The sequence below is a fragment of the Bacillus rossius genome, chromosome 8, assembly GCF_032445375.1.
Source record: "Bacillus rossius redtenbacheri isolate Brsri chromosome 8, Brsri_v3, whole genome shotgun sequence".
Lineage (NCBI taxonomy): Eukaryota > Metazoa > Arthropoda > Insecta > Phasmatodea > Bacillidae > Bacillus > Bacillus rossius.
In genome coordinates, this window is record NC_086336.1 from 69,456,104 (window position 1) to 69,478,342 (window position 22,239).

The 22,239-nt window shown below is 37.0% G+C and overlaps 1 protein-coding gene across 3 annotated transcripts in view; it reads left to right on the forward strand.

Moving 5' to 3' along the window:
- The window catches only part of LOC134535226 (protein timeless homolog), a 65,590-nt gene extending 43,363 nt beyond the window's left edge, over positions 1–22,227 (forward strand). For all 3 annotated transcript variants that reach the window (XM_063374284.1, XM_063374287.1, XM_063374286.1), the window contains 12 exons: positions 282–335; positions 1,988–2,081; positions 3,230–3,428; positions 4,673–4,818; positions 6,213–6,310; positions 8,068–8,168; positions 9,208–9,295; positions 10,522–10,665; positions 12,474–12,701; positions 15,672–15,859; positions 18,225–18,318; positions 19,357–22,227. In XM_063374284.1, the coding sequence (XP_063230354.1) occupies positions 282–335; positions 1,988–2,081; positions 3,230–3,428; positions 4,673–4,818; positions 6,213–6,310; positions 8,068–8,168; positions 9,208–9,295; positions 10,522–10,665; positions 12,474–12,701; positions 15,672–15,859; positions 18,225–18,318; positions 19,357–19,907 (1,985 nt within the window). In that variant the 3' untranslated portion in view covers positions 19,908–22,227. The remainder of the gene's footprint in view (positions 1–281; positions 336–1,987; positions 2,082–3,229; positions 3,429–4,672; positions 4,819–6,212; positions 6,311–8,067; positions 8,169–9,207; positions 9,296–10,521; positions 10,666–12,473; positions 12,702–15,671; positions 15,860–18,224; positions 18,319–19,356) is intronic.
- Positions 22,228–22,239: the final 12 nt, after the last annotated feature.

Sequence of the window (22,239 nt, forward strand, 5' to 3'; positions counted from 1 at the left end):
TCTATCTAACATGCATGATTCTCAAGTAACATTATTTGTTTATTTTTTTGTTTTATGGAAACAGATCCCTTAATGTTAAATGCAGTGTCACCAGATGTATTTTGAGTTTTTCTTGCTGCATGCTCTCCCAATATCTTAACTTTTCCTTGTTAAGTTATGCTTAAGTAATGTGTAAAGTTTGAACGGTTGAAAATTTACTTTATTTTCGTTAAAACAAACTGTAGACTCTTGAGTGTAAAATGTATGGTATGAATGTGTGAAAGCATGTGTGATACTTCCAGGTTCTGAAAATGAAGTTCCAGCAACTGTGGAAAACCCAGAGCCAGAAGACAATGGTAAGGAGAATTGTTATCCTTTATTAAGTAACCACCAATACAGGTTCTTTAAATGATTATTGCTATGGAAAGATTGATTTAACATAATACATGGTATATGTACAATACTGTTGTAAAGTGTCCTGTCAACAACAAAAGGCATCTGAATCTTCTAAATGAGAAAGTAACTTTTCATCATTTTCAAAAATCACAGCTTACCAATATTAGAAGTTCAGTCAATAGTATTTAACCATTAATCCATCTCAAATTTATTCATGAATAAATCATTCAAGTGCAAATGAAACCAAATACTAGCCAAACTTTTAGGTCTGACAGACAAAAAAAAACCTCAAGACATCCAATTTTAAGTACAGTTATAAATGCATGTAGTAAAACTGTCAGAATGCGAAAAATCATTAGAAAAAAGAGCTTAGTTTCAGCATTGCTTCTCACAGAGTCCCTGTCTTACGTAGAAAGTGCAATATTCAAATTGCCAACAGGTTAACAATTTGATTTTTGGCTGTCTATCGTTGCATCAGTCAGGTCACCAAAACCTATCACTTATTCTGAGCTCAAAGCCATCAGACATCATCATCCTTCCTGCTGACAGTCACGCTAGACCGAATGGACTATGACGATAAAGTAGTCAACTTCATTACCTCTGACAAATACATATATTTGATATGGTGTATGTCTTATATATTGTGTTAAATCACCATTACAGAGTTGTAATTCATAGTGTGAAAGAATTTGTTAGATCTGTTGTGGACAATTTAATGGCAAAGCAATAATAATTTTTTTCATTCGCTGATCTGCTGAATAGAAATCATGCGTCTGACTGTTGCTGCAGTAGTGTACATGCTTAAAAAAGTAATTCATCTTAAAATGAAACACGTGTGAGTGATGTGGCAATTAGTGTGTACAACATTCCGTGATAAAAATTTAATTTCACCAACAATATCAATAAACACAACAATGCAATTTTGCCTGTGGTTTTAAGACAGTCACATTCATTTTCAGGTGTGCCGCACAAAATGACAGTAAATACTTTTGTGTTTCACTTTGTATGTACTGTGTTGAGCAAGTGCTTGTAATTCCTAAACGTTGTGCTCCTGATGTTGATGAGACCTTAAGGCCCCTGCCTACCCGGGAACACATACGGTGAGCAGGAATTCAAAAATTTGAAAACTTCTCAAGATATCATTGTGGTTTCCTTTTACGAAAAGCTTTAAGAATACGTTGAGGGCGAATGAGTAGTTCTGTTTCTGTGTATTCGTTTTTATAACAGTGGAAACAGCTGAAAAAAAAATTTTTTTTCAGAATAATTTTTAGGCGTGTAAAATCCGGTTTCTTGAAAGCACTAAAGTGACTTGCTTAATACATTATTTATCTTCATTTCTCCATTATATAATGTTGTGGATGCTGTTCATAAATCATATTTGCCCTGTGCACAATGAGAAGACTGTGTGTCAGTCCACAACTTTGTGCTTAGATGCAATACTACTATAGAAACACCAGCGAGCGTCGCACTTATCATCCTCCTCACTAACACAGATACGCCCCTGACCTAGGCAGTCCCCTTAATTTATCCATAAGCATTAATTCATTAATCTATCCATTCTTAAGTTTTTTTCCCCTTGATCTAATGATTTTGTTCTGAATTGTTTGGCAAGATGACGATGAATCAGATGATGACGATGAAGAGGAGGAAGGAATGGGCACAAGGCTGGTGGAGCAAGACTTCAAGTTCATGGACTTTGCACGGAGGTTTGTTCGGTAGCTTCGCCATCTTTATCTCGAGTGATTTGCAAGGCAGTCGGCATTATGTTTTTTGCAACAGCGCTTGGTGACACCAAGGATGGTTCCGACAATTATCAGGTCTGCCTGAAACTTTGATTGTCTCAGGCAGGGATACGAAAGGTCATTTTCCAAATAATAAATATTTTGTGACTTGTTTCCAGTACAATAAATAACATAATATTTTCCTTAATACACGCATTGTTAATTCTAGACCACATATTCGAGAGAGAAAAAAAATTTAGTTTCCCTAACCTAATTAATTTTCTTTCCTCCCTCCTCCACATCCTTCTCTTTCTCAGTGATCAGTTGCTGGGGCCTATCTCCAACAATTGTAAACATAAATAAGAAACTGTAGCTGTGGGTAGTCTACTGACCAGCTAATCTCTCCCCTCCCACGGTGGTGGTATGGGTTCAGTACCCAGCAGCTGCACGATGGAAACATGGGCGACTTTGGGAGTGTTCTGAGGATACTCCTGTTTTCTCCAACCATGCCATGCGCCCCTGCTCCATCGTAGGACACCCTTCACGCATACTGCAGACACCTTCCGAGCCACCTGTTCGGAAACCTTGGAGGCCATGTGTGAGTTTAAAGAGGAGGGGGTAAGCCCCTCCCACTTCCCTAGACGTTGTCATGTACAGAACGTCCATAAAGGATTTCCCAGTTTCATTAAGACTATTTACAACAAATCATACATCAAATTGAAGGTAAACTAACTTAGTATTTCTTACAAATGTCCAAAATTTGCACCTTTAGTAATACGGCACACATCCGACCTAAAGTTAGATTTTCCCCACACTTTGGTTAACAAGTCCAGAGTAATGGAAGCAATAGCCTCTTGCATTCTGTGTCTCAACTCTGGCAAATCATTAGATAGTGGCAGAACGTAGACACAATTTTTTTATAAATCCCTAAAGGAAAAAAATTGCATGGTATTGTGACAGCTGATTATTCTTCCATTATGTATGACAAGAATACCAGTAACTTGTTGGCTGTTCTAGTTGTTTGGAAACTCAAAATGCGCTGGTTCACGAGGTAGACCGTCCGGGGCAGGCTTCCTGGACCCCGTGCGTGCCGGGACGCCGTGGCAACACCCGTGCCGTGTCTGTCCGCGCAGGTTGGCCCACAGCAAGGTGATGAGCGCGTGCTGCCTGCTGCTGGCGCAGTTCGACAGGAACTCTGCGCACACCAACCACTGCGCGGCCAAGATGCTGCACCGCGTGGCCTTCGACTGCAAGATGCCCGCCATGCTGTTCCAGGCGTCGCTGTTCCGCACCTTCCAGCGCGTCTTCGAGTCGCGCCACCCCCAGCACAAGGTGCCGTGCGCAGCCTTCCGCCCCTTTCACGGGCGTCGCAAGGGGGGGACTTCAATTGATTTAGTTGTTGAGGGATATCCATCCCCTGGGAAAAAAAAAAGCGGGCGGGGGGTCCGGGAAAATTTGGGGTTTAAAGGTGCAAAAAGGTGGTTTTTAGGCATTTTTCTTTCCTAAATATTATAATCATAGTTGGTTGCAATATATAATTTATTTTTTCTAAAAAAACATTTTCAGAGAAAAAAATTTGTAAAAAAAAAGTTAACATATCTGTATTCGGTATCGGACCTGATTTTGATTTTACACGAAGATCTAATTAAAAAATGCTCACATTACCACGATTGGACTAAATGCACCATGCGCAACATATGGGCTGTATCATGGAAATCATATTTTTAATATAACTAAGAAACTAAATATATTATTGGAGGGGACGAAATTGGAGGCTTTTATTATTGGGGGGGGGGGGGGGGGGGACGTGTCCCCCCTTGTCCCCCCCCCCCCCCCCCCCGAGGTTACGACGCCCATGCTCCTTTCATCCAACAACTTTTTTGACAGACCGAGATTTGACTCATTAACTAGGGATGGGCCGATCAAATCCTTAGCATTCGAGGAAAAGATCCCATGAAACATATTAGAGGAAATAAAGTAACTTAAATTTAAGCTGATAAACTCTGAAGTTTACTCTGTTAAATTTTTTTCTCTTCATATGTAAGAGATGAAAGATTAAACAATATAATATAAATTTGTTTACACTCCATTTAGGTCATACATTCTGGTACAAAATTAATGCTAAATAAGTTACTACGTACATTCAATGAATTTACCATGATAGAAGATGAAAATTTTTGTTATTTCAGTTAAGTTTGGCCAAGTTCCCGATTGATTTCATGTTTTTAGTTACATTGTGGTGCTAATTGTATTTCTGTGTCATATGTTATATTGACATTTTTGGCAGTGTTGTTTCGGTTTTATCCCTATTCACCGTGCAAACTTGCCCCTACCCATTACACCACACTCTGCTGTGTGACTGTGCGATGCCATAACTTGACTAAATAATTTTTATTCTGAAGCGGGAATCTTTTCCAAGAAGTTTGTTGTTGAAATACTATTTGACATCCTCGCTCAGTCGTTAGCTGCATTAGCGAAACTTCAAAAACGTGTCAGAATGGTTTTTTTGCTCAGTGTACGTACTCCACTAGTGTGTACCACACGCTGACGCGACGCTCTCTTGCTTGTCGGCCCAGGAGCTGGCCAAGTTCGCAGGGTTCGTCCTGCAGAAGTTCGCCCAGGTGGCCGAGAAGAACAAGAAGGTCTTCATGGAGCTGCTGTTCTGGAAGTCCAGCCGCGATGCCTTCGAGATCGAGAACGGCTACGGCAGCTACTCGACCCAGTGAGTGCAGTTCCGGATGATGGTCCCTGTTTGAGGGAACCAGTTCGATTCTCGGCAGGGCCACTTGTTGTGAACATTGCTGTGGGCTGGTGGCTCGTATCAGTTTTCCCCACCGCAGTTCATCAGTCTTTATTGAAGTTATGAATAAATTAGGTAGTAAATTTCTACGTTGTCTGCACACCATGCTATGAAATTTTCACAGAGTGAAAAAAACAACTATATACAAATAAAAATTATATATATGCCTTTAAATTATATACTTAAACATTGTTTTATTGAGAATATAGGTGATAGAAATTGTGTTAATAAATATTTTAAAGTGTATTTATATAAGTTAGGTTATGTCATGTTGCTTGTAAGCTTCCATTGTCGCTGGTAGGGAGTGTCTGTGAAAGGTTTAGTAGTCTCCTGGACGTTTTCATGGGAGTGTTTGTTACGTTAGTTACCGTATGTATAATTTATTTGGATTATAAATTATTACATTATTACTTTATAAATAATTAAAATTAATTAATATATCAATTATTTTACTAAATTAAATAATTAATTTTATAGATGTGTTTTTATTAATATTGAGTATTTATTTAATTTTTGTTAAAATTTGATTGAATTTTTATTTACCAACCGTATTTTTAGTATCACTCCAATCCTTTTAGTATTTTATTTTTATTAATTATTTTCGTGCAGAATTAAAGTTTTTTTACTAAGCCAAGTAAGTAGGTATAACTTCTAACATGTGTACGTGATTACCCACACCCATTTTAATTTTAATTTTAATATTAATCCTCTCATTGTCTCTTAAAGATCACGATCTCATCAAGACGTTAAGCCATAGTTCATTAATTCAGATGTTATTTTACATTGTGCTTTATCACTTGCAACTGACTAAACAACTTGGTTATATTTCCTTTCGTACCTATATTGGTATAACTGTTCATTTTATCATCAATTCCATTGTAGTGCACCAATTCCAGAACTGAAAAACCCAAACTTTGAAACTGAGACTGTTAATACAGGTTTGGTATCTTATCGTTTTTATCCTTACTGTTGCAGATTGATTCAGAATTTTAATATTGAATAATTTTAACGTTTTGTGTTCCCTTGTCTTTCCTGTACAATTATACTTTAAAAGTCAGCATAAAAAGATATATGTGTGTGTGTATATATATATATATATTATCAGACGCTTAAGCCAGGAAACGAAGTATGAAATTACAAAAGTTGGGAGATAAATGTGTATCTTTGACTCTGCCAAAAGTCAGCTGTTGTTATCTGAACTTTTTAACCACTTGCCCTGGCCCCATGCTAATATAGGTATTTTCTACTGTGCAAATTTTGTCTCGTTTACATTCTGTGTTTGTTGGTCGTTGAGAAGTGTGCGATGTGCCCCCCAGGACTCACTCGTCCAAGATGGCGTGGACGGAGGAAGAGGAGTTCGAGCTGCAGAGACTGTACGATGAGTACATGGGCCGGCAGGAGGGATCGTCTGCCGGTATGCCTCTTGTGGAGATCATTTCCAGCAGCCACAGTGGCAAACCTATCCTCTATTTGAAGAAAGATTGATATTGAAAGAGTGTTTAAACCTTAATACATAGATTAAAAAGGCAGTGTTGTGTAACTCATGGGATGTTTTATTACGTGTAACATTTTAGCTTTCGGTGTACGACATTTGGTAGGAGTAATTTCGTGAATGAAATGGAAGTCGCATGGAACGGAAATGTGTAATCACGGTGCTGCCAAACCAGAGTTCACAAAGCCGAAGGAAAACTTTTTAATTTTAACTGTTTAATGAATTTTAACAAGATGTGTTATGTGGTATTATAATAAAATTCCTTCTCTCAAGTTCTGGTCCAAAGCTGGGGTTTAGAATTTATTAAATTCTTTTTCACTTTTATCTGTAATTTTTTTTGGTTTGCAATTGGAATGATTTGTTAGTCAATGTAGTTGCTCCGGCAGCGAATTATAGCGGCAGTTGTGGAAACTACATAAATGTAGTTGATAACACAATTTACATGTACTCTGATTGATCTTAAACAATTTCTACGTGAAATTTTGTGTTCAATTTTCATGTTATAACATATTTAATTCAGTCTCTCATACACCCGATTTTTGATTACTGTGATACTGTTCATAGTGATTGAACCGAGGTGCAATGGAAAAGTTTTCAGTGTATTCAAAATTTGTGAATCCGTTGTATTTTTAATTTGAAGATTCATGAGCATATATCCCTGTATTACAATAGGCTGTCTTGGCTAAAACTTAACAAAAGATGACAGTACCATTGCCTTTTACTGTTCAAGAAAACATTAATAACACAGGCCCTGACATATCTTGCTGACACTACCTCGGTTCATGTCATGGTATATGCACACGTTCTCAGAGTAATTGTTCTTTGCTCATCCCCCAACACAAGACAGCTGTGTACTCTAAATATTTTTTCTGTAACTACTGCACGTGCCTGGAACGAAGCACCGTAGTCAATCAGACTTAAAATTCCCTTTCCATGTTTAAAAAACATATTATGTATTCCGGTACTTGCTAAGCTCCGATGATCAGGTTAGCTGTGGTGTCAGAAATGTGCGACTGAATATGCATTAGTGTGTGTGAATCTGTGAATGAATTATTATAAGAAAATGTATTAGTATTTTTTAAATTTGTTATGTCTTAGTTTTTATTTTTAAACCGTTACAACTATAGAGATAGATTTTTTAAAATCATCAATATTTAATATTTTATACTTAGGTAAATCATGTTTATCTTATATGCTAGTTTTTTTTGTTATTTTATATTTGCTAGTAATATTGTGAATTTAGTTTTTATTTTATTCTATTTTGTGATTAATTTTCATTTTTCTTGGCTATAGTTTTAATTAAACTTATCTTGCATGTACTTATTTATTATGAGGTATGTATGTGGTTAAGTGTAACTTTGTCACTTCAAATAAGACAAAAAATAAATTTAAAAAAAATTTCTTCATTACCGAGGTTAGATGTTGCACAATTTTTTTATTTCACAAGACAACACGAATCATGTGCATGTTCATTCACTTGAAAGAAAAGCATTTGACCGCTCAGTTATACATACGTATCGAATTCTAAGTATGAAAATTTTCTTGTAAACAATTTTATCCAATATTTAAAGTATAATGCAATTTATAAATAAGTTAAACTAAACTTTATCCTCAGAGTATATCTCCAACAAGGTGAGGTGTGTGAGCTGTGCTCCTAGACTGTGGTGTCTGGGTCGCAGGAATGGTGGACTGGATAATGGAGAACCTGATAAACAAGGACCGGTCCAAGAGAGGAGTCACCAAGAAGCTCAAAGAAATGGGCATCGTGGTCAACTCAAAGGTGACCGTTCATTCAATTGTGCATTTTCATATGTTGGTTGCAATTGGACATGTCAAAATGTTTGATGAAACTAATGTAAAGTTAGCTTGGTAAAAAAAAATTAATGCATGTCTGAAACATATATTCTCTGAGCAATAATAATTACAGTAAATCTCTGTTAAAAAAAATTCTCAAGGTACTTAAAAATTTAGACTGCCAGCAAAAGTTTAGTAAAAGGGTAAAATTGTATGCATTGTGTGTGTATGTGTGTGTGTGTGTCTATATATATATATATATATATATATATATATATATATATATATATATATATATATATAAATAAATGACAGCTAAGGAATAATGGTAAGGGCACAACAGCACCAGCAAGCCAGTGGTGGATTTTGAAATTTCTTTCAAGTTCCAACAAAAGTTGCTGTCTTGGAAATCACAAGACATGTTTGTTGCGTAAGGTATGAAACAGTAAGGTTGATACGGGGTCACTGGGTGTAAGTCGGTGAGAATGTGTTGTTGTATCGAAGTATCGTTATGGGCGTCACCATGTGGTCAAGGGTGACACGGGCTCAGCCAAGACACTTGACTGAGGGCGTGATAAGCCCAAGTGTCGGAAAAAAAAATCAGATGTGACCCCTCGCAGCAATGCATTCTGCAACAGACCTGGTCCGCTCTCAACGTCGGAAATGCTTACATGTGGGCTCTCCAGGTGTCCCACACACCTCCAGACCTCCATGCACTCCCACATGGTTCCCTAGCCCTTGAGAATAAAAAAAAACTACCTAATTACAATTTTACTTTCATTAACATTTAGGGTACGAGGCGCTAATACTAATTTTCTTCCCTTCCCCCACCTCCTCAACCAATATGTCTCGTGCTAAACGTGCAATGCAAGGGCAGTGAAAAGGGGGAAGAGGATTGTGGGCTTCACGGAGGGGGGGGGGGGGGCGGCGTAGTCCCTGGACGACGCCGAGGCATGGAGGGATGAATGGGATCATGAACGTCTCGGTAACGACTACTTCAAGAGAACAGTGTCGTGTGTCGGCAGGCCCCGTCCAAGCGACCGCCCAAGCAGTGGCAGTCCTGCGAGGAGGAGCAGCTGGCGCAGTTGTTCGGCCAGTTCCGGGAATCTGCAGGTGAGGCTTCTCGGCAGCGGTCATGTGCTCGGGCGTCCCGTGACACCCCGGGCTTAACTGGGTCCACCCGTTCAGGGACGCTCGCTGGTGCTTCTAGCGCCGTGTCGAATGTTGAGGGGGGGGGGGGGGAAACATTATTTATATTAACGGTATTCCAGATAACGATAATATTCCAAGTAAACTGTAAGACTGGATGGATTAAGATAAAAATTTTATATTTGAGATTCAAAATTGTTTTAAGATGATTTTTTTATTGAACTTAATAATTCATATCTTTTTTAAATTTTTAATAGAAATTTTAAGTAATCAAGGTTTAAATTGTGACAACTAAATAGATTTCTCAATTTTTTATTTTCAATTTTTAATTTTCAATTTTATAATTTATGACTTGCATATTAGTTTTAACTGTTAACGATATTAAGTTGTGTTTAGTATGCTACAGTGAAATCTCAATATAAAAAGTAACTTACCATAAATAACTTGCCTATTCTAAAATATGCTGTTTTTATTTATATTTTTAAGAGTCCCTATAAAATGTTCAATTATATTAGCAGTTTAGCAACTGGTACCTGTATTAAAGAGGTTCAAATCAAGTTAACGAGTGTCTCAAATAAATATAGTACCTTCATTACAAATAGAAAATGTATGCTTTTAAAGAAATCCCACTAAATTAGCAGATATCACAATTTTTTTTTTTGATTTACTGGAAACATCTACTGTATCTTATGTAATGACATTGTAAGATAGTGATAAACGTAATACATATTTTCATACCTGGCGAAGAATAACATCTTCACAGAGCTCTTTGGGTAAAACCTGTGACATACACACACCATAGTGTAAAGGCTTGGTCTCCCATACATTATTTTATTTTTTTTTTAAAGTTTTTTTATGATTACGTTTATTTAAGGGCTATTTCTAAAACTTTAACTTGTTACTTTCCTAGCATTTCTTGTTCAGCTATTTATTTTATGTAACATTGTGGGTGTAAAAAGGTTTGTATCACACTTTCACGACTTTTGGGGCAGAACAAGATATGCGAGGGAGGTATCAAGTTAAAATTTAAAAAAATGGCCCCTTTGAAAAAGTATCGACGAAGAAACTTGAAACCTAAGTTACCGAAGTGAAGGGTGTTGTCAGGCACGTAAGGAGGTTCCGCCGTGCTGTGTCGACCGCGGGGAGAGAGGGGAACTGAGAGGCGTGCGTGTGTGTTGTCGTACGCGCAGACCCGGTCGGGGAGGTGGCGGGAGCGCTGGCCGTGCAGCGTCCGCGCAGCCAGGTCGTGGCCAAGCTGCTGGGCCTGGGTCTGGCGCGCGACAGGAAGGAGCTGCGCAAGAAGCGCTCCGGGAAGTCCAGGCACGCACTCGACGGTGAGTACCATTGTGACAGTCTCTTTAAAACCCTTTGAGGCACACGGAAATATATTAAAAATAAGTTAGAGTCTGTTGCGTAACTTTTTAAGGGAAACAAAATTAAAGCGGCCAATGTTGCTCGTTCTTGTCGGGATCGCCGGATACTAGCAGCGCAAGGCTTACTCGCGCGGAGGTATTTCGGCGATAACACTGGAACGTTGCAAATATAGTAACATATTTATATAAAGTGGTATCATGGAAATACCACTACGAAACAAAGGTTTTTTTTTTAAAGTAATCAACTAAACACCGATGGCCAGGGCCGGTGCAAGGTAAATTGGTGCCCTAGGCGAAACACCTTAATGCCCCCCCCCCCCCCCCCCCTCCTTGCCGGAAACCCCCAAAAAAAATTTTCCTTGCCTCAAAATACATCACGTAAGCCTAAGATTTTGTCAACAATCAAATGTAAGCAGGCTTGTGCTTTTTTTTTTTTTTTTACTTATTACAAATCATACACCGTGGACTTTAAATATAATTACTTATACCAATATAAACATTCCAAACTGTTAACAAAAATACATTTTCATCTAGTTTCAATAATCGTTAAACATGTTATATCAGCTGTTATGTGTCGTGCTGCGCCGCCCCCAGCTACTTGGCGCCCCGGGCGCTTGCCCAGTTCGCCTATATGGACGCGCCGGCCCTGTGCCGATAGCACTGTAAGCCAGGAAACTTCAATTTCCAGCAGTCTTTTGCCAACTCTCAATTAGGATTTTTGATGCCTTACGTGTGTACAAAATAAGGAGGGGGGGGGGGGGGGGTTTTGTCTGTAAAGTCGGTTTACGGACGATTAATTTTACGTGGTAAAGTCATATCAAATTTTTTTAAAATTGCTGCTTTTTAAAAAGCCCGCCTTTAACCTGTTTGATGTTAGAGGAGATTTTCTCGCCACGGTGGTTGGCCGGTTCTTGCACACTCGGCTCAGGCGGAACGTGACAACGAGTCATGCCTTTTTCATGCGTGCAGCCCGGCGTTCATCGATTTATAAGACGTTATCACGTCAAAAAAAAATATTTACATTTTTACTCCGAGATTTACACACTTAACATTCAAAACAAGATGAAGTCCACTGTCTACATAAGATTTAAAAAATAAAAATCTTCATCCCCCTTTTCCAACTTGTAAAGCAGAACTTTGGTGCTTGATAAGATTTTGAAGACTAGACATTTAAAATAAGAGGAAACTTGCTGCCTACATCTCTTGACGGACAAATGACGAATAATTTTGCCTTCAAGCTTTGCAATAAAAGAATTTGAATATATAAAAAAAGAATTATTCTTTCTAAAAAAAACCCTAAAAATATTTTTATTTTATTTGAGCTTGGTAAAATTTTACAGATTTTATCTTGGACCCAAATAAAAGGAATATCCATTGTCCACCTGAGATTTCAAAAAAATTAACGATTCTCTCATATGAAGCGTCTTCTCTTTGCTTGAATACCCGGGCAACGTTGGGTACTTGGGCTGGTTAAAATAATTAGCTGTCCACCGAATACTTGTGGAAATTATTGAAAAGTTTTTAGCTTCCTGATAAATATTGTGTGAATATTAGATGTTAGAGTAGTAAGCAATTAAACATAGAAACACAGGGAGTTGTTTGGTGTTTTGTTGTAGCACTTTGCAGTAGGTCATTTTTTAAAACGTGCAGTTAATTGCGACAATTGCTCTCGTCTATAATGTTTGCAGGCTTTCACGGCCATTGTCTGAAGTAGCTTGGCTTCTGGGTTGTAGCCGTGTCCTTGGCGAATGATTCCTCTTGTCCGTCAGCCGGCTCGGAGGACGACTCGGCGGGCAGCGATTCAAGCGACTCCGGCGGCAGCTCTGGACCGGCTGGAGCCACGCAGCGGGGGCAGAAGCACACCGCCGTGGCGCGGCGCGCCAGGTGGCGCAAGGCAGCGCCCCGTGAGCCCGGCGGAGTCCGGGAGAGACCTGCCCCGGCGGTCCAGTTCTCTCGGGAGAAGGCGTCTGCCGCTTTGCAGAACGTCATCGCAGCAGGTACCTTTGCGCTGACTTCACACCGAGTGAATGAGTTTGGACACCAGTGGAGACGAGAGTTGATGGTTTTATTTTCATGCCAGTATGCATGTCAGGTTCCAAATCAAGAATTACAAATTCAAAAGTTGTGCACTGTGCCGAACAGACGGACAGCTGTACAGCAGAATGTCAATAGGTTCTGCGAGAAGAATTTGCGGCAGTAAACGATGTTGAAAAATGAATGGTTTAAAGTAGTAATGGGATTTTCGATACTTCGATACCTCGATACCTTCGATACTTGACGGTATCGCAAAGTATTGCGTATCGAAACTGTAAGTTCGATACATTTTTTCAATACCGGAATGCTTGTTCATTTGTATTGAGTTAAGTTTTCAGTCGCCATCGTACAAAATACAACTACAGTAGAACCTCGATGATACGTTCCCGTTTCATACATTTTCCCGTGTCATATGCCGATTAATTTTGGTTCTGCCGAAAGTACAATATTTTCAATGGTTTACTTTCCCGGAACATACACTTATAAAATCATTAAGTTCCCATTTCATACGTTTTTATGAAGCGGAAAAGTCCTAAAATTCACAATTTTTTTTTAGTTATATTCCTCCTGATAAACTACGTTTTAATGCTTTTATTTTGTAAAACGTTCATTGTTTACCTTTGCAAACATAATAAAATAACTTTATCGCACCATAGATATGGATAGTATCAGGAAGACTGTGCACTTCGCTAGTAGCATCTATGGTGAGCACCAAGCGAGACTACTGGCACAAAGTAGCAATGATTATGAAAATGGTGCATGCGCTGTACCAAGGCACGGATCTCATATTTTGTGCACATTAATCTTTGAACTGAATATGCCCGTTTGTTATTGTTTTCTTACGATCGGATTGTTTTGTATTTTACGTTTCTCAAGTTAATATTTTATTGAAAATTGTTGTGTTGCATAAAGTTGTTTGTAAAATGAAACAAACAAGCAAAAGTTTCTGATTTTCTTTTTACAGTAGGCTAATATTTTTTATTTCTAATTTAGGCTTGGTGACTTTTCCCCCCCTCCAAGAAAGGACTTCATAACATTTTGTAAAGCCACTGTTTCTCATGTCAGCTTTTCTTGATTATGGACTGATTTTACAATTCTGGTGGTTTTATTATATGTATATATAATGAAATTATGAATTCATATCTTTCATCAATATAATGCAATTATTTACACATTATGTATTTAAGTTTAATCTGACATTGTGCTGGTATGCTAGATTGAATTTATATAGTTTAAAACTAATTTATGTTATTTGTAATAATTGTTACTTAATGGGAAAATATTTTTTCCCTGGAGTATCGAAAGTATCAAACTGAAAAAACAATACAGAATCGAGTATCGAAAGTGAGGTATCGTCCCACCTCTAGTTTAAAGTGATTCTAATGTGAGGGGAAAAGAAAAATGTTTTTTTTTTTCATTGGAGGGATATAAAACTGTAGAGGTTGACCTCTATTTAGGTGAATAAAAAAAATTAGATTATCTTGAAAATTAAAAGATTGAAATCATATATGTTCGTGGATTAAGGGCAGAATTATTGAACATTTATCGAGAAGGTAATCAATTTAAAAAAACTTATTAAAATGATTTTGTTGTATTTAAAAGTAATTATATATTTAACCTGAGTAATTATCACTTAATTATTTACAATAAATATCTTTTAAGAAGTTTCTCCAAGGTACTTGAAATTTAGACCTATTAAAAGAGTAAACTTATTAAAAGGGTAAACTTGTATACCTGTACCTTGGAGGTATAGAACAATATGTCACATAAATCATAATTTTCATGAGAGCAGTTTAAATAACTAACCTCACTTATTTAGTCAACTATTTTTTACCCAAAATATGTGAATTTTTGATATATCGTAGATATTAGTGTTGTATACCATTAGAAATAACGTGAAACAGCAGTGCTCAAATTTTGCCCAAATGTGGACTTGCCTTGTGTTTTATGCCTCCAAGGTACAGATATATTAATATTAGTGATGGGCCATATACCAATTTCCTCTAATCCAAAACTTGAATTTGAATCCCAAAGATTACTTTGAATATACCCCTCTAATCCAAATCTAAATCTGAAGGGTCAAAAATAAACTGATGCACAACTCATTCATTCAACCCTTTAAATGTTTCATTCACAAACTAACTTTCCAGAATCAATATATATTGTAAATTTATTTGTATAATTACATGTTAAATTGCAATATCATGGGAAATAGTATAGCAGAATAACCTAGTAGTAAACTTAAGAGGTTATCAGTGTTGGAATTTTTAGTTTTCTTTATTTCCTCTAATATTTTTCTTTGAATCTTTTACCTCGAATATCGACTCCTTTGAATACTAAGTATTTTTTATGGTATCTGATAGAGCTGGGCCGATGCCGATCCCCAATCGTAATAATCGGCCGATTTTGTTAATTTTGCCGATCATAATGATCGGCAAAACGTAGCCGATTATTTGAGCCGATCATTGGTCTCCTACTGCAAACTTATAACATTGAATAATTACCTATACGGCTATACCTAACAACTTTCCATGTTTGTTTACGGTACTTTTCGGGAAGAAAATTCAATTATTCATCGAAAAATAATAGGATTTAATCATTTAAAACTAACCACACACGAAAAAAAATATACCAATAAAGTAAACAAAGAGCGTAAGTTTTATAAACATTGACAGTTACCTAAGTATCAATTTCCACGTATATTTACGGTACTTTCGGTAAATTAATTTCCCATTATACTATTTGCATAGTTATTTCTTATCATTTACGAACCGAAAACTATGTATTTGTTTACCATTTAGGGTTAATATTACCGCAATGGCGGTAGTATATAATAGTGTATGACAGTGTATAGACGTGTAGCAGAGTATATAGCAGCGTGTGGGCTACAAGAGACGGCGGCGGAGAGTGTTCACGGTGGCACCGGCGCTCAGGCATGCAGGAGGCGGCCGCCTGGCTGCGAGAGACGCTGCTGGAGGAGGCAGCGGACCGGGGGGGAGGGCGGCCCCTGGAGGGCGTGCCCGTGCTGCCGCTCAGCGAGCCGTGCGTGGCCGCGATGGACGACCCGGGCTTCCTGCGCGCCGTGGCCGCGCTCGGCCTGGAGCAGCCGCTCAGCACCGAGGTGCGTGCCAGACAAGTCTCTCCACTAACCCACTCCTTACTCCTTGTCCATTGAAACAAGCATTCACTACCAATTTTGACGTGACAACGTCTAATGAAACGATGAACGCCGGCTGCACGCACGAAAAAGTGTCCCGTTACGCACATTGTCCCGTTGCGCTCATTGTAGGCTTGCGCCGCATCTATCTCTCTTCCACTCGATTGGAACAACCATCGATTTGACTTTTTCCGAGGCACGTTAAACTTGAAACTAGTGGTGCACCGATGCGGATACCGATGAATCGTAATCGGCGATTATGGGTACATACCGATTAATCGTAATCGGCGATTATCTTAACGATTACTTTGCCGATTATTTACGTCCCGGCGTAATTAAGTAGGTTTTTACCGTGTAATATTTTGTTACACATTTTAGGACGAAATACCGTAATATTTATATATATTACAAAATTCATGTAACTCCGTCATATCATAATTGCAGATATTTCGTTAAGTTTAATAAATCTCATTGCCTCGAACAATAAAAAATACATTTTTCCTGCACGTTTATTTACGTTTCGTCTTTTGTTTGTTTAGTGGCCTTGTTCATTACCTATAGCCAGAGACGTAAAATAGATGGCACGCAATCAAAATACCACAAACAGTTGCAGTGGATTCTATGACAATCGATCTTTTCGAGTCGTAGTAGCGGTTCAAAATCGTGGTCCCGATACCTTCTAGAGTTTATCACTGCATTTTACCAGCTAGGTCATTTTACCAACTCGTTATAGGCGTCTTTGGTAACATTATCCGTTGTTGTGTTATTTGTATGTGACGTGAAAAGTGAAAAAGTATTTATAATTTTATATATTCAGTCAACATAAATAAAATAACATGTGCTAGAATTGGTTTTTAGTCATTTTTATATAATTATAGTGAGATGGCAAGTAGGGAGAAAAAAAGTGAAGTGTGGAAACATTTTTCTATAAACTCAAGTGAACAAAATAAAGCAGCATGTTTACATTGTTAAACGGTAATTTCTTGATGCAACCTTATGTGATAGTCGATAATAATCCTAGTTTTCCGCAACAAAAACTTACCCATTGTAAATTACAATTATTAGACTGTAGTTCAAGTTGTTTACAATAACAAATATTTAAATAGAAGTTAATTTAATTTACACTTTGCAAAGACTTAATAGTGTATTCTATATATTTTTATACTGTTATTATAACTGTATTCTCAATTTTACCTAATCTTGTTATTAAATTCACATGGGAATAAAAATTTTTGTGTGCATTATTACACTTAAAAAAATTTGTTCATTATAATCGGTAACTGATTCGGTATCTGCCGATTATTGCTCTCATAATCGGTAATCGAATCGGTAATCGGTAAAGTCATATCGGTGCACCACTACTTGAAACACTCCCGTTCGTTTACCTCATTTTCCTATCATCGTCCTATCCTTAACAGAATAATACAGATTGGAAGAAGTTAAATAGCAAACATGTATAAAAGTTATAATTAAAATAATCTCTTCGTTAAAGTAATAAACTTATTTGAATTGATGAGTGCAAATAAAAGTAAATTTATCAATTAAATTGTACATTTCATTTTACTCCTTCTTTGTATCCATACAAAATAGTGATAATTCTAATAAAAATTATTCAATTTTATTCATAAAAAAGTATGCTATCATTTCATCTTCGTTTTGTTATGACGTCACGTTAAACTATCATCCGTAAACCGACTTTACAGACAACCAATTTTTTCTAAGTAAAATAACAATTTTTTTTGTTTTATTCTAGTTTATACTAAGTTTTAAATAGGTTGCATTAAAAATTATAATTTCATGTTAATAGATGCTAATATTTTTTTTCCGGCCCCTACCTGCCTACGGTGCAAGCATTGCAGATGAGATTAAAAGGCCTTCATGTCAACGTTCTCAGTTTGTCAAAGTGTAAAGTCATTGTCATTTTTGTAAGAAGAGCGGGTATCTGCACTTCGATGGTGTGGATTTGAAAATAAAACAGGGTTGAATGGGAGAAATAATAATCATTAAAGTTTTTTGTAAGTGTGTGCTGTTATTGGCAAGACCAGTAGGAGGTCAGAAGATAAGTTTTTAGAGGAGTGAATGAGAGAGGAGAAGAATGGAACAAAGTGAAGGAAGAGGAATGGTGGCATGACAGAGGAAGATTAAGGCATTTCTCTTTGTTGACCTGGCCACAGGATGGAAACTGATGATGACTGCGAACTTGTTAAACACAAAAAAAACCCTGACTGCCACGGAAATTTTGTTTTGAAAATTTTAGAAATGAACGTACAAACTAGTTGGTGGGTAGCATAACCGTGGCAATGCATCATAGTTGGTATTGTACTTGCAGGGTGTTTACTGGCGTATGCCGGCATCAATGACGGCACAAGACCTGCGGGTGAGGGCGAACGTCATCAGCATTGCTCTAGGAGTGGAGGTTGAAGGTAAGCCCTTGGTATCCCAGAGACAAAATTAAGATGGTTAGTCTCCTTCTAATGTACTTTCATTTTCTGCTTGAAAAATATTTTAATGGATCATTTTTTAAATTCCTCTGTGCCTTCACTCATTTGAACATTTTACAAGAAGTTCTCGCTACTCACTAGAAATCTGTATTGAAAATGTTTATTAATGCAATCATAATTTATACAAACCCCCAATTTATCACCAGGTTAGCTCTATGAATATTCGGCTTGTCAATCACTATTTTGTCACTACTCAAGATAGTTGAAAAGCCAAATGAGTAAACAAAGGTACCACTTCTTCACCCCAGCATTTATTATTAATATATAAATAAAATAAATAATTGATTGCAGTTTGGCAGAAGTCCATTTTATATTGTCAAATAAAATTTCTAAGGATGTTTAACTTACGTAGTGAACAAGTAAGGCAGTTGTAAAATACTTTTTGTTAACTTTTGTTTAAGATATTTTCTACCTATTATCTGCTATATGTAGAAAATCAGGGAAATTTCCATCATAAAAAAGTGTTTTGCATCTAATAACATTGACACATTAGAAGCTCATTTTCTGGGTTTCCATAGAAGTCCCATTTTATAAACATTTACAATTAGCAAAAAAATAAAATAGCAGCATAAAAGTGTGTGAGATACGGTGTTTATTGTTAACATTTTGTTTTGTTTTTTTAATACCGTTGTTTTAAAGTAAAAAAAAAATAGAACATTATTTTTTTCCCAAAGCAATTTTAAAATTTACTTTTTGACCTTTTAAAAACATAAAGCAAATAAAATGCTGTAAGATGAAATCCCAGCCAGAATTTACAAACAGGCATCATTCAAGGAATATATTTGCATTACACTTCTTCAAACAAAATACAATAATATTTCTATTGTAGGATTCTGTTGGGTCTGAATGAAATTAGTTTGAGTCAGCATTGTTGCTTTGCTCAAAATCTGCAGAAGAAAGCAATTGCAAATTTAAATGTAGTGCATTTTGAATTTGACCGGTACAACACGCTTGTTGCAGGGACGGAGGACTGCGAAGGTTCAGCCGCGGCAGAAGCCGAGCCAGTTCGCAACCGACTCGATTCGGAGTCGAGCGGTGATGAGTTTGAACATCTGAGGAAATTCCTGCTGCCGGCGGCGAGCAGAGCGGACGACGGTGGACCACCGGACGGTGTTGCCGAAAGGGCCGGGAAACAGACGGGGATCGGAGAAGAGGACGACGAAGCGGAAGGGACAAGAGGCGAAAACCCGGGCACGTCCGCAGACGTGGAGACGTTTGCTCGCGGTGGACGCGCCACGAGCAGGAAACGCGTGTTCGCGGACTCCTCCTCCGAGGGGGAGAGCGGAGAGAGGGCGGCGGGGCCGGGGGGCAAGTCCCGCCAGCACAGGAAGATAGTCGTCCAGTCCTCGGACTCCGAGCCGGAGGCCGCCGTCTCGCCGCCCCCGAGAGACGAGGACGAAGACGTCTCTCGCAAGGTGACCAAGAGATTCCTGGACTCTGACTCGGACGACGATGGAGCCGTCAGGAGCAGCGCAAAGCGACAGCCGATCATAGAAGACGAGAATGACTAGAGTTTTGTGAATATGTACCAGCATTAGCTTCTAGAAGCACATCTGCTTATAAACATTCCTGTATTTTAGGTTTTTTTTTTTTTTTTTTGCATTTATGAATGGTGTGTGTTCATTGCTAGCTTTATTAGAACTGTGTTCAAACTTAATTTACTTTAAGTAGAGACAATATTTTATGGTTCTAATTTTAACCCAATTTAATTTTTAAAACAAAAGATTTTGGTGTTATAGTGTTTATTTTTTTATAGGCCTGGGCAAATATTTATATATATTCCATTTTACCTCAAATACTTACACTTCAAAATAACGAATATTCCTTTGCTTACGAATAACTCGTGAGTTTGTCATATACCAACGTTTACTGCTGAGATGAAGTCATTTGTGCAATATAAATACCCTTATTTTATTTTTAATGGGACTTCATAATCAAAAATTGAACAATAAGCGATGTTTAAAACATGCAACAAGTGTTCGAAGGTTGTTTTTTTTTCGCTACTTTCTTACTAAACAGTAACTGAAAAAATTGCATAAACAATTCAAAAAAGGCATATTTGACATTTAAAATTTGAAAACAAAATATTATTACTATTCTTTTCGTCACATGCACCAGAAGTAGGAAAAAATAAAAGTCATCTCATCAACCATGGATTACAACATCACAAAACACGGACACTCCATTGAGATGGGCATTAAAAGAAGTAATCGTCATAGTTTCAACAGCTTATACATCTGTGACATAACAAATGCAACTCAAATATATATATAAAAAAATATTATTTCATGTAGTTATTGCAGCTAACTTAACTTAAACAGTCTTTCACTTAAGTATTATTTGCCTAATTCTCCAGAAGTTGTTATATGATGTAAAGAAAAATTTTTTTTTGTGGAATTCTAGTTCTCTCTCTTACTATTTGAATTTGGTATTCATATTCGCGAATAATTTGATATTCGTATTTGAACTCAATTCAAACTAAAAAACTGATATTTCCACAGGCTTAATTTTTTATAAACTCCTATTATTCATAAAGATAACACCATTTTGAACAAATATAACTCTTGCATGTTCAGTGATACTTACTTTATCAAAACAGTGACATTTTGACTGATATGTGATGCACTTTTGCAGTATAATGATTTGTAATAAGCATGTCTAACTAGAGCTGTATCAGTTCACAAAATTTTGCCGATACGCTGATATGCCAGTACAACTTACTATTGCCGATTCACAGATTCCAAAACAATACGAGAGAAAACACATTTTAGTTAAAAAAAAAATGTTTATAAAATTACTAAACTACCCAAAATTTCATCATTCTAAGAAAAGCATGCAATGCAAATGCATACGTTTTTAGTTTGCATAAACAAAAGTTAATTAATAAAGAAAATGTACGATAAACTGAAGGGGATAAATTTTTTAAAACCAGCAGTTATATAGATACAAAAACAAGTGAGTGCTTGCCTAAAGTTTGCTGTCATTAAACATTTTACAATAAACAATTCAACACAATTTACATAGTCATACATTGGTTCGTTATAGAAAACGTTTAACTAAACTAGTACTGATTACAGATTTCCTAGATTTTTATTAAGTAAACATTCTTATTTACACCCCACAATTTCTGCTCATTCTGTATTCATTACTTTGGATTGACGGTAACTGACAAATAATGTAAAAATTCCAACCTGAAACAAAATGTATTAATCTTTGACTTTTTTTTTTTTTTAAGTGTGAAGTAAACCTGATGGAGAATTGGAGCTTATGTCGTGGTAGCATAATGACATGATTATATCTCGCCCAGTTGGTGATATCCAGTTTAGAAATGGTATCATTTGGTTGGAATTATAATACATGTGTAGAGACCTGAAAAATTCGCGGGTTCATTTCGTGTTATGCTAAAATTCAAATAATTTTACCTAAGTGCTGCTTCTGCCATTGGTTCACTGTTAATCTGGAGGACTGAGGGCCAATTAGAGACCCTCACTCATAGAAGTGTCGAATCACAGGCCACCCAGTCGAGACGACTCACAAGTCAGCAGCTAATGAACAGTTGGCATTTGCCCGAGTGTGCAGAGAATATTCGAGTCCATCCTGAAGGTCAATGAACCCGTGAATTTTTCCGGTCTCTATGCATGTGTTAAGAACATGTAATTACTTTATTATATTAAATTTAGTAAATAGCTTTTAAAATGAAACAAAAGTAGTTTTACTGGTAACCATTTTCAAATGTTTGTTAGATTAGGTTATGTACTTACATTCAAAGTGCTATTATCATTTGTATGTTGGTTTGTTAGCTTCATTAAAAAATACTGTTAAATGGTGTGAGCATTTGGTTTA